General features: G+C 36.0%; 1 protein-coding gene across 1 annotated transcript; it reads right to left on the bottom strand.

Moving 5' to 3' along the window:
- Window positions 1-5,947: 5,947 nt before the first annotated feature.
- On the bottom strand, window positions 5,948-8,095 carry LOC141281367 (uncharacterized). Its single transcript, XM_073813074.1, has 2 exons — window positions 8,017-8,095; window positions 5,948-7,874 (listed from the first exon to the last, which is right to left on the bottom strand). Exons 1-2 carry the CDS (start codon window positions 8,063-8,065, stop codon window positions 6,793-6,795), a joined length of 1,131 nt encoding a protein of 376 aa, XP_073669175.1. The 5' UTR covers window positions 8,066-8,095; the 3' UTR covers window positions 5,948-6,792.
- Window positions 8,096-13,691: the final 5,596 nt, after the last annotated feature.

Below are 13,691 nucleotides of genomic sequence, written 5' to 3' on the forward strand. Positions count from 1 at the left end.
AATATTACACATTCTGTGCTGCATCCTTGTCACTTTTCGGAGATTTTCGCCGTTTTGATAGTGTTCTGATCATGTTACATTACTTTTATTCTGGCGGCAGCTGGCGTCTGGACGCGCTCACGAGCTCTCTGCTGTTGCTGGCTTGCTGCTGCATTTGGCTATTTGAGGAATTAAAACGTGTTAGAAACACTCACAACATTTCCAAACCCCAGTACGGTAATGTGCAGTTAACCTCCTCTGTGTAGAAAATGTATGGTTTTAAATGTGACCGTCTCAACGTTATATTAGTAGAGATTCATCTTCTTGGCACAACGCCAAAGTTCGCCAGAGTTCATGCGGGCGCGGAATCTCGCATGCTTACATAAGGTAAAATTTAATGCAAAAATGTAATCCGTTCCTCTAATAATTTTATCTAAACATATTTTTTAAAATCATTATTGAACATTAAAATCAATCACGTGGCTATAGCTTATGTCATTTTCGTTGTTTATATACTTTATGGATTTAAAATTACATTAATTTTATATGATAATGTAGTTGTTGTGCAAAATGCATTAATGACACAATTAAACAAGCAATTAAGACTTAAATAAAACATGCCGTTTCAGATGTAAATATGATGCAAATGTGTCATTATTCCGATTGAATAGTATTTGATATGAAAGTTAGTCATCACTCTTATTTTGGAGGTTTTTGCATGAAAGCAGGGGTTTTCAGATTGTTAGAAATGTAAGTGCCATGAAAAAGACTGAAAGCTCTATAATATTTCGTTTGATGTCTGTGTATGCACAAATTTCTGGGAGCTGTTGACACTGTGCCCCCTTAAAAAAAATTGGTGCATGACGCCCCTGATAACAACGCTTATGATTGTGGGAGAGAGAACGAGCGGACACATTAGATCAGAATTACTTGCCACAGATGTGGAGAGACTCTTTCTTACTCTGCATAAGTTGCATGTTACATAAACGTTCATGCCTTTAACCTCAATGATGGAAAAGTAGTGCTTATTATACTTCTAGTTTGCAAACCCTACCTTTGAGCTCTTTGTTTTTGCCATCGCTCTGTCGTTGCGGATGTGTGCGACTCGGAGGGATTTCTGCGAGGACCAGGCTGCCTGTGTTGCCTTAAAAAGGTAATAGGGCCAACAGCTGCTCGTTGAGAGGAGAGAACGAAACGTGCTTTCACGTCAGTCTCCAACTACGCCAGAAAAGGTAGCTAGTTTTGACCTAGTTGCTTTTTTGAAATAAAGTCGCTAAAGGGTTCTAAAAAGTTGCTAAATCTAGCGACAAAGTCACCAACCAAGTTGGCAACACTGCTCAGAATTTTTTTTTACACTGCTCGGATTGTGCATGTGCTTGTGTGTGAACTCTGCCTTAGGTTGGCTTATGATGGAAATTAAGCCAATCATCATCAGTTATGTAGTTGTCTCAATAATAAAGAAATAAAATTATTTTAGGTCCAAGTTTATTTCAAACATGAATAATAAATGCACAAAACATTAAATGGTAATTATTTAAAATAATTAAAATAATAAAGAATACAATTTCTGCATTGCAAATATGGTGCATATGGTGAATCTTTTAATTTACACAATGCACTTCAAAGTTAAAGCCAAAAGTGACTGTTTTCAGAGCTCGACTATGGTCTATCTGGTGTGCATTATACGTCTTAAAAAGTGAAGCTGGATGCAGTACAAGTCATAAACGCCGCTCTCTCCATGCAAACGAACGGGACTCAGGTCAAATATATAATTATATTATAGATTTGGTAGTTAAGGTAGTTGTTATCACGCTGATAAATGTTCAATTGTTTATTTTTTGTGATGTTTCATTTCAGCTAGTAATCTGATGCTATAGAAACGGGACGCGTCATTATGATTGACAGCTTGTCTGATTTTTCACTTGAGTGCCTTGGATATTTGTATTTTTAGTGTATTAATTACTTCTATGTCAATCACTGGTGCTCTTTGGACGATTAAAGAAGACCAGTGCAGCACGCTTTGCTATTTCTTTTTTTACAACAACTGATTGGTCCAACACTGATTGTACATTCACACTGATGGTTAACGCTCGCTGGAGGACGTGTCTGGAGCGTGGCTTACAGCCAATCACGGTGGCCGCAACACATTCTCCTCTATTTCTGGTCTTGCATAAATGTTATTGGCTGACTCCAGCGTTTGCGTTCGAAAGGTTGAGAAATGTTCAACTTCTGCCGTGTGCAATACCAGTGATGTGAAGCTGGCGAATTCACAATTCAGTTCGGCAATGCATGACGTCACCCATTCAAAGTAAATCAGAAGCGTTAATACTGACGCCCCGTGTTAATGTACCGTGAGATGTCTGTCAATTTTGATCCAGAAATAAACATACCTGAATAAATCAAATCACCTTCATCTGCTTCTGTGTCTTCTTGTTTCACTTCTATCCCACAGTCCAGCAGATTCACTGATGTCTTCTGGTCTTCATTACAGACAGAAACCAGAAGATCTGTAGATGTTTGATCAGTAAAGCCACAGAGAGAGACACCAAATACATCCTGGAAATAACATTAAAACAAACAGATTGTGATGATGTACTTTCACTATAAGATCAACACTAAACACACAAACCTCAATCATGATGACAAAGAGTGTTTAAGTGTTTTAATTTATACAAACCTTTGTGTTGAGTTCATCTCTCTGTCTGAGCTTTGACTCCAGTAACGCCACCTCCTTCTTCAGCTGAGAGATTTCTGTCATCAAATCATCAATATCCAGCATGGACAGATCAGTTCCTACTGATTTACAGCACATCACATCCATCTGATCTCTCATGATGAACATCTGAACACAAACACATCACCAATATAATATTCACACAAAAACATAATTTTAATAGGATTATAAACGACTGCAGCTTTGTTAAATCAGGAAACAAACCTTACTGACTACAGAAATAAAATTCTAGAAAGTGTCTAGTAAAAACCCCAGCAATTTACAGTAAGGGAGAATAATAACGCTACTACCACAAAAAAAAAGATGACACAAACATTATATTCATACTAATATTGAAAAGCATAGACAACACAAAACTTACTGTCTGCTGCTCGAATCTTCTCTTCTTCTTTATTTGTTGTTTTATGTAACACGCGATGAGTTTGCGCCATCTGCTGGACGGGAGGTTGACGAGCTGTCACCAGTTATTTGCCATTTATTCGTTTAAGGAAACTGTTCACAAAGTTTGTGTTTTAGTTAACTGTGCAGTCCGGTGAATAATTGAAGATCACAAATTTACGCGATTTACATGTGATATCTGCACGCGCATGACTACAGCACCTCAGGTATTTAAAATGTTTAATGAGCAACTAATAAACAGAAAATATGACTGCTCGTTCTATCGTTAAATTTAACATTTATTTTATCTTAAATAACTGTTTTCTCAAAATTTCGTGTCTTTAACGATTTGTACTCAATTTTTTGGAAACCTTTTCATAAATAACAAATTGAAGTCAAATCACAGAAAATATTTTATTCTGAATATATGTCATTGCAGTAGCCTAAGTTATGCTTTGAATTATTAGATATTTTATTAAGTTGAGTGGTTTCAGTTGTTTTATTTACATTTATGTCCCAAAAAATGGACCCATAACTTTTATTAATAACTTTTAAAAACTTTAAATAATACCTTTTAAAAACTTTAATTAATAGCTTTTAAAACTTTAATTAATAAAAGTCAGACTTTTTAACATGTATACAATTTATTATATAAAATAAAACAATTATTCTGAATGTCCCAGGTGAAAAAGAAGTACACTTCCATAATGTACTTGAAGTGCTCTATTTTCATTCACTAATTTTGTACTTTATATGCTAAAAATGTTCTTTTATAGACCGTTTCAGCGGCAACAACATAAACAAGCCGCTGTCGCGGTCCGCACGTAACTTCCGGTAAACTCCGCTAATAATAAATAACAACAAATTCTTTAAACATAGTTTATTTATATAACAAGCAAACAAAACAACACATAGATTACCTAGGAAACCAAAACATCTGTTATTTCGGACGAGGCATTTGTTCAAGAGATCAGTTTAGCAACTAGTCAGACCATTAAAAAAACGAAACCGGAAGTAAGGTTCGGATCCAGACGTGTATCACGTGCGTCCGATGAAACCATCTATACTTCGAAGATAATCTTAAAACATCTAAGTGTACTTATCCGTGCTATTTTGAGAATATGGACTAGAATGTACTTTTAACATACTATATATTTGGTAAATAGGCTCATTTTCCATCTCCCCTAGAGTTAAACACTTTTTACCATTTTGGAATCTATTCAGCCGATCTCCAGGTCTGGCAGTACCACATTTAGCATAGCTTAGCATAACTCATCGAGCCGATGCTAATGGTCTAATCAGATTCAATGGATTATGCTAAGCTACGCTAAAAGTGGTAGCGCCAGACCCGGAGATCGGCTGACTGGATTCCAAAACGGTAAAAATCAAACGGTTAACTCTTGGGGAGCTAGAAAAAGAGCCAATTAAAAAAAAGTAGAGGGTCCCTTTAAATATGTATTAGGTTATCAGTTGTAGTAAACTTGAACCCATCTTTCATACAAAGATGGGTTCAAGTTTACTACAAGTGGTACCAAAATAAAGATTTTAAATACATTATTAGCACATTTTAATTCATAATGGTGTCTCAAAATAGCACTTCCGTGTTCTTAAAATTATTTTAAGAAGTACTAAAGAAGAATTTTAGTATATTAAGCACAAAATGAGTGCACAAAAATAGAGCATTCTTATTTCGATCTTTACAAACAATTTTCATAATTAATCCAAAAAACTAATTTAAATATACATAGTGACACTTAGGCCAAAAAATGGCAGGTTCAGGAATGTGCCAAGTTACAACAAAGCAGTCGATTTTTAAACACCCCTCCACTTAACATCTAATTCGGAAGCCTGAACCACAGGTTTGCATAAACCAGATAGTCCATACAACAAACATTAAGTTGAAGACTGCAAAATATTATACAGTGCCTGGTTGTGGAAGAACACAGTCGCTGCATAAACTTCCCTCGGAATCTGAAATTAGGAATGGGTGGTTGAAGTTTTTTTTTTAAAAGAAGTTCCAACTCACGTTGGTAAAACACTGGATTTGGAGAGAGACTGCAATAAAAAAGCAACGCTATTCCATCAATATTGTATACGGACAGGAATGGTGCAGCAATCTTATGTGAGTAAAGCACTTCAGTACTACAGTCACTATTGCTTTGTTAGAGATCGCTTGATATGTCCTGATTGTGTATAACATCCGTGTCTAACAACAAAGTTAATGATAAGAACTTAACACATTATCACACACTGAAGCATCACTGTGTCTGTGGTCAAGCCAGCTGCGTTTTGAAAACACAGTGAATTTAAATTCGCAAAGTTTTTGAAGATTTGTTCATTGTTTGTTTATGTGTATCATGTCTTGTGCATAAAACATCTTGCGGCTTAAAATGATATGGGTTAATCCGTCCAACTGCCATTTCCCACGTCGGAAGTTTTTAAAACAATTCTCCACATGTAACGACGCAGGACTGAAAGCTGGTTTACTATGAAAAACTGTTATCAAATCATTGCAGTGGGTTTTAACTTCCAAGTCTTCAATTTGGCCCGCCCATCTAAACAGAGAGTTTAAAGAGTCAGTCTCAAATCCAGGGGACAAAATATCCTATTACTTATTGCTTTTGAATATAAAAACCATGCAATCATCATAAATAGACCTCAGACAAATAAAAAATAAAAACTACTGAAGAATGTCTATTTTGCCTGTAGTGTTTGGCCTTTATATACTTTATATAAACATTATATATCCATTTAGTAAAGCAAACATCTCACTGAATGTTATCATCAAAAGTTGTTTATTTCACTAATTCCATTCAAAAAACATGTATATTCAATACACACAGACTGATATATTTCAAATCTTTATTTCTTTTATTTTTGATGATTATAACTGAAAACTAAGGAAAATCAGAATATTGTGATAAGGTTCAATATTGAAAACATCTGGTGCCACACTGGAATCAGCTAATTATCCCAAAACACCTGCAAAGGCATTTAAATGGTCTCTCAGTCTAGTTCTGTAGGCTACACAATCATGGGGAAGACTGCTTACTTGAAAGTTGTCCAAGCACATTAATAGAGAGGCGAAGGGAAGGAAAAGATGTGGTAGCAAAAAGTGTACAAGCAATACGGATAACCGCACCCTGAAGAGGATTGTGAAACAAAACCCATTCAAAACTGTGGGGGGGTTTCAAAAAGAGTGGACTGCAGCTGGAGTCAGTGCTTCAAGAATCACTATGCACAGACGTATGCAAGACCTGGGTTTCAGCTGTCGCATTCACTCATAGTTGTCAGTCATAATCATCAAAATTAAAAGAAATAAACATTTGAATCATATTAAAAATTATTTGCATTGAACCCTGTTTGTTACTTGCCAAGTTTGTTTGTTTCGCTCTAACTGTTTAATAGTTTAATAGACTTAATAATTGTAGGGTGCCAAAAAAGGGTCTGGAACCACCCTGATGTCTTTTCTTGTAAAAGAGCATTTCTATCAGACTCTTAATGGATTCTGCCAACAAACCAGTATTTCTGAATGGTCTTAGGCTGGGATTAAGCAAATTTGAAGCAGAAGTATGTGATGAACGTATAATACATGCCAAGACAGAGCTTTCAGTTAATATTATTAACTCTTTGACCAAGGTGGCATTTAGTGGTTTTGCATCTGAACTCTTTAAACGTGAAAACCGCATAGTAGGGGCTTTTTAAGGCCTTTCTTTAGTGTGAATTCTCATGTGCTTGTTAAGTTCAAACTTATGAATAAAATAATTTCCACACTGATCACATCTGTAAAGCTTTTCTCCAGTATGAAATCTTGTGTGAACCTTAAGGTGGATTTTCCTCTTGAAGGTCTTTTCACACTGATCGCAGCTGTAAGGTTTTTCTTCAGTGTGAATTTTCATGTGCTTTTTCAGGCCAGACTTACGAGTGAAGGTTTTTCCACACTGATCACATGTAGTCTGTTCTCCATTGTGGGTTCTTATGTGCTCATTAAGGTCCCAACTTCTGTTGTAGGTCTTTCCACACTGATCACATCTGTAAGGTTTTTCTCCAGTGTGAATTGTCATGTGCTTTTTCAGGTCAGACTTACGAGTGAAGGTCTTTCCACACTGATCACATCTGTAAGGTTTTTCTCTGGTGTGGGTTCTGGTGTGGTCATTAAGGAGCCATTTATTCATGTAACTTTTACCACACTGATCACATCTGTAAGGTTTTTCTCCAGTGTGGGTTCTTGTGTGGTAATTAAGGTGCCATTTATTCATGTAACTTTTACCACACTGATCACAGCTGTAAGGTCTTTCTCCAGTGTGGGTTCTTGTGTGGTTATTAAGGAGCCATTTATTCATGTAACTTTTACCACACTGATCACATCTGAAAGGTTTTTCTCCAGTGTGAAGTCTCATGTGAAGAATAAGGCAAGACTTGCGAGTGAAGGTTCTTCCACACTGATCACATTTGTAAGGTTTATCTCCAGTGTGGGTTCTTGTGTGGTCATTAAGGTGCCATTTATTCATGAAAGTTTTACCACACTGATCACAGCTGTAAGGTCTTTCTCCAGTGTGGGTTTTCATGTGCTCATTAAGTTTATAGTTATAGGTGAAGGTCTTTCTGCAATGAGGGCAAATAAGAGCACCCTTGGCTGTTGAATTTTTCTTTTTTTTTCTTTTAGGTGACAAATTCCTTTCAGTAATCGAGCAGCTCAGAGATTCTTCCTTGGGTATCAAATGATGAGGTTGCTCTTCAATTTCATTGAGTTGTAAAATTTCCTCCTTTACCGCTTTCTGATCTAAAATGAACAGAGAAAATCATTATGAAGAATTTGACACAGTAAAAAAATACACTGAGAACTTCTGAAACTATAATTGTGTTTGTGTCTTTGTCATTACTGGTTAAATATTAGAAGCAGATACTTAAATAAATCAAATCACCTTGATCTGTCTGTTCTCTTGCATTTGTGATTTCTTCTTTTGGCTCCATCAGGTCTGAAACAAACAGAAAAAAAACATTATGAACAATATGAGATTTTTGAACTGCAATTGTAGTATTCCTGTTTTTTGTGTCAAAACTGGCAAACATTAAGGGAAGACGCATACAGTTTTTTTCCTGCATTGAAAATTTTTTGCCACAGCCAAAACAATGTTTGACTAGTGTTGCTTTTTCAAATTCATGTAATAATTAATGACTCAAACTAACAGATTGATAAGGACTTAACATTACTGATCAAAAGCATTGAAGTACATGAAATAGCTGTGAATAATATTGGCTGTGCGATTCAGAATAGTTTTCGGACACATATTATTAGTGTATATCGTAGGGCTGCACGATTAATCGTATTTTTATCATGATAACGATATGCGTGCCCCACGATTAATTAATGACAATCGTCGCGATTAATGTGCAAAGACCAAGCACAAAACACACGGTCTAGAATCAAGCAGTGTTTGTTATGGGCGGAGTCAGAGTAAACGGAGTGTTTCTTTGCAAGTGCAAAATACGTTGGCATCACGAGATTTACAGTCATTCGAACATAATGGCAGAGCAACACGAAGAAAGTGCAGAAATATGTATGTTTAATTCCCAAAAAGGGTCAGGCCAACTCCTCTGTTTGGATATTTCGGATTTGAGGAAAGAGATGTTGATCAGGTAAGTCACGAGTCTTGTGCAAACTGTGCTCCTGTTCCGTCCAAACGTGAAATATCAAGAGTTTCAAAAGCTGAAGACGCAAGCCGCAACCATAAAAAATCCCCGACCATCCACGACACAACAATAACAGATCGCGTATCATGTAAGTTAGCCAAGGATATGTGTCCATTAAGCACTGTGAGCAGCAAGGGGTTTAAATTTTTATTCAAAAATGTTTTGTTTTTATTTTAGTTTAATTCTAATTTGATATAAATATATAGGCTACTAGAGCCCTGCATTTCAGCCTTTTTACGCCCATTGGGTCGGGTTTCGGACCAATTTTAACATCACAGTTGATATGCGGCCAGGCCTCTGGATTTTTTAGGCTTCTCCACCTTTATATATAATAATTTAATTAAAAGAAACGTTGAGACATTGATAAACTGTAAAAGAAAGACGTTTAACCTAGCGCACGAGTCCACTACGCACATTTAGAATGCACCTGTTGCAACGGTGTTTAGTGTCTCTGCCAGCAGCATGACCTTCAGTGCATCGGGGAATATGGAGAACTGAATAAAAACCTTAAATACTGTGCATAATCAAGGTAGTCATGTAAAAAATGCGGTGTAAAGCCTTGAATTTTAATTGATGCATAGCGAATGTGTAAGGTAAAGCAACCTGCATGTTTATTTCGTTTCATGTTTATTTCGTTTTGTTTTGATTCATTATTTTTCTGCACCCCGCCGTCTGCGAGCAACAAAGCAGCCCCCCTCCGTTTTTAAAAAAAATAGTGTGTTGATAATAAACATTTAAACTAACATTGTTATATGCTGAAAATATATATATTATATAGATGTTATTGTAGGCAAGTGAATTGTTGATTTGAGAGGCTCATTTGATCAAACAAGTCGTCAACATGACGTTAGCTGTCGGCCGCTAACCGCTTGGTCAGTATCAAAAACCTTAATTTAACAAACAAAAAAGGTTCTAAAATAAATAAAAGATATTTTATAATTTTGCCAGTTAAAACTGAACTGCTTTAATTGCTGCAATAGTCGTACAGCTGTAAGGAATCTGTGTAAGGAGGAGTTATTTTTGTTATTTCTGCGGATTTCTTTTGCAAAATCTATGCGGAATTTTGCGGAATTATTTTAAATGTTTTAAAAAGATCTAAGAGAATGTGAGCTGTGGATATTACGAAACAATAAAATATTTTATAATATAGGCCTATAAAATGTTTATAATATTATATACATGGCTGTAAAGTGTAATAAAATACTGAAGTAAATAGAAGTTTTTCACTAAAAGAATGATCGTATTTTTAATCGTGATCAAAAGTTTGAGCAAAACAATCGTGATCATCATTTTTCCTGTGATTGTGCAGCCCTAGTATATCGGCGTTTATCGGGAGCACCCCTACTTTAATGTTTATTTCATAATATTTTGTATATAAAATTGTTCCTGTAACCCTACATGGGACAAGCAAATTGGAAAGTAATTAAATTATTTTAGGTCCAAGTTTATTTCAAACACGCATAAACATAATTGGCTGGTTCTGGACTAGGATATTTGCATAAGCCGATCTGATTGGCTGACTCCAGCATTTGCGCATGAAAGGTTGAAAATTTTTTCAACTTTTGCCATTTGCAACAACAGGGATGTGAAGCTGTTAATTCACAATTCAGTTCGGCAATGCATGACGTCACCCATTCAAAGTAAATGAGAAGCGTTAATGCCGCTGACGCCACGTGTTAATGTACCATGCAATTTATGTCAATTTTGACCGAGGAAAATCCCTATACATACCTGAATGAATCACATAATCTTCATCTGCTTCTGTGTCTTCTTGTTTCACTTCTATCCCACAGTCCAGCAGATTCACTGATGTCTTCTGGTCTTCATTACAGACAGAAACCAGAAGATCTGTAGATGTTTGATCAGTAAAGCCACAGAGAGAGACACCAGATACATCCTGGAAATAACATTAAAACAAACAGTTGTGATGATGTACTTTCACTATAGGATCAACACTAAACACACAAACCTCAATCATGATGACAAAGAGTGTTTAAGTGTTTTAACTTACACAAACCTTTGTGTTGAGTTCATCTCTCTGTCTGAGCTTTGACTCCAGTAACGCCACCTCGTTCTTCAGCTGAGAGATTTCTGTCATCAAATCATCAATATCCAGCATGGACAGATCAGTTCCTACTGATTTACAGCACATCACATCCATCTGATCTCTCATGATGAACATCTGAACACAAACACATCACCATTATAATATTCACAAAAAAACATTATTTCAATAAACGAGTGCAGCTTTGTTAAATCAAGAAACAAAACCTTACTTACTACAGAAATAAAATTCTAGAAACTGTCCGTTAAAAAAACCCAGCAACAGTCCATACAGTAGGGCGTAATAACACTTAGTTTACCACAAAAAAGATAACACAAACATTATATTCATACAAATATTAAAACGCATAAACAACACAAGACTGCTGCTCGAATTGGGAGTGTGAGCTTCTCTTCATCTGTTGTTTTATGTAATACGCGGTGAGTTTGCGCCATCTGCTGGACGGGAGCGTGACGCAACAGCTGCTTGACAACAATCATTTACCAAAGTAACACACACATCCCTACGATTTACCACAGTTATCACATGGAGGCAACAAGGAGAACTATCCAACACTGTATATTTATTTAAAGAAAAACCGTTTACAGTGTTTGTGCTTTAGTTAAATGTTCAGTCAGGTGAATAATTGAAGAGCACAGGATTCGCGCGGTTTACATGTTAAATCTGCACGTGCACGTCTACAGCACACCAGGAGGCATAAAACAGAAAAATCTTAACTTTAAAATCTTATCTTAACTGTTTAGTTACCATAGTAATTTTAGTTAAGACCTCATTTAAGACAAGCTATTACGTTCCTAAGTGCATTATCTGCAGATAGGAAAGTGGTATTACAGAAGCAACTTGACAAAACATCCTAAAACTTCTAAGCGTATTCAAACACATCTTGTTTGTTTCAATTGAATCGAACTCAAGTTCGTTTCATAGCCTACATACAGTAATTTCTAAGCATGTGGAATTATGATAATGACCGTCGTGTCCAAGTCAAGTTGCCCACCCTGCTGAAAAAACCAGCATCAAACCAGCATGGGAATTATGCTGGTCTATGCTGGTTTAGCTGGTGGTCACAGCATACCAGCACCAAAACACAACATATGCTGGTATGACCAGCATGGGATGCTGGTGCTAATGCTGGTTTAGCTGGTGCTTATGCTGGTTTAGCTGGTGCTAATGCTGGTTTGTTGCTGGTTTAGCTGGTGCTAATGCTGGTGCTGGTTTGATGCTGGTTTAGCTGGTGTTCACTAGCAAACCAGCACCAAAACACAACATATGCTGGTCTTGCTGGTATGCTGGTTTTTTCAGCTGGGCAGGAACTAAACTGTTGCCTACAATCCGTGAGTTTGTTGTAGTGCAAGAAAAAAGATTTACGTTGGAGACGAAAAACATCGTTTACTTTTGGAATTACCTTTTGCATATCGTTAACATGTACTAACACTTACACACCAAATAAAATGTAAATTTTCGGATAAATCGGATCATAGTTGCTCTTTAAAGTGTTTTAATAAGAAGTAAAAGTAATAAACAGTAAATATGACTGCTCATTTCATTGTTAGATTGACAGTTATTTTAGCTTATTATTTTAATTGTTTGTTTAAAATTTTGTTTCTTTAATGATTTTACTCAAATTATTGGACATTTCTTCATGATTAAAATTGCAGTCAAACCACAGAAAACATTTTATTCTAAATATATGTATGTCCTTAAAATGCATCAAGTTATGCTTTTAGTTATTAGTAGATTTTATCATTGAATTGAGTGGTTTCAGGTATTTTTTATTTTCATTTACGTTACATAAATTTGGGCACACATCGATTTGATCCATAACCCAGTACCTAAGTTCGTTTTTTTTTATTGTAACACATTTTAGTTCATTCTTCTGGTGTCTCAAAATGGTATAGATTTAGTGCCTGAAAATAGAGCAATTTTATTTTGGTCTTCACCTACATATTTCATAATAAACCAAAAAAAAAAAAAAGAATTTATATATATACATGACCAAAAAATGTATAGGCAAAAGCATTTTTTTTTACTACGCCTATATACATCACTAAATAATCAACATTTTCCCCCATATAATTCTTACAAAATGAACGATAGCCTTAGGCTGTACATTATGCCGTGAAATGCGACAGGGATGTTGTGCGTGATTGATATGGCTTATTGATTTCACTGTAATTTTGCCTTTAAACAAGTTTTAGTCTTGCATCCTGCATAGCAACCTGTAGGGGACAATTCTAATTCATAAACTTACTAACATTAACCTGCACTGATTAAACATGACTGATATAAATTATTCATGACATCTTTAATTCCTAATTGGAAAATTAAAAGTGGTTATGTTTTGAACAACATAAGGGTGAGTAAATAATGCAATCATGTTTATTTTAGGGGCTTATAACCTGTATCATGAATACGAAACTGCTACATTCACTTTATTCATCATCTCTTTTCTGTCTCTGATGCCTTCAGTCTCTCTAATTCTTTCTCCACCTGTTTTCTGTCATTGTACTCTACAGCGGCCATTCCCAAACTGTGGTCCGCGGACCACTAGTGGTCCGTGAGGGTACTGCAGGTGGTCCGTGAAAAGGCAAAATAAGAATATGTATATTTTAATATACAAACTCGTTCATATTTTGGGCAAACGTGTACTGCTGCCTAATAAACGTTACTGTGAACTCATTCATTCTGGTGCCTGTGAACGGCACGCTCTCTCAGTTAAACGTCGTTCAATAGGGTGCCAGATTTGTATATTCTTCCAGGCGAAAACCCGACTAAAACACACTGTAAACAGGCCTTAATGTGTTACACGTGGTGTAACATAGGCTGCTAACGCATATTCCAGAT

The sequence above is a fragment of the Paramisgurnus dabryanus genome, chromosome 21, assembly GCF_030506205.2.
Source record: "Paramisgurnus dabryanus chromosome 21, PD_genome_1.1, whole genome shotgun sequence".
NCBI classification, from domain to species: domain Eukaryota; kingdom Metazoa; phylum Chordata; class Actinopteri; order Cypriniformes; family Cobitidae; genus Paramisgurnus; species Paramisgurnus dabryanus.

Bases quoted from the DNA above. Each gene is read 5' to 3' on its own strand.
- LOC141281367 (XM_073813074.1), bottom strand. From the start codon at position 8,065: ATGGAGCCAAAAGAAGAAATCACAAATGCAAGAGAACAGACAGATCAA. The intron at 7,875-8,016 runs GTGATTTGATTT...TGTTCATTTTAG, and splicing joins AAGAGAACAGACAGATCAAG to ATCAGAAAGCGGTAAAGGAG.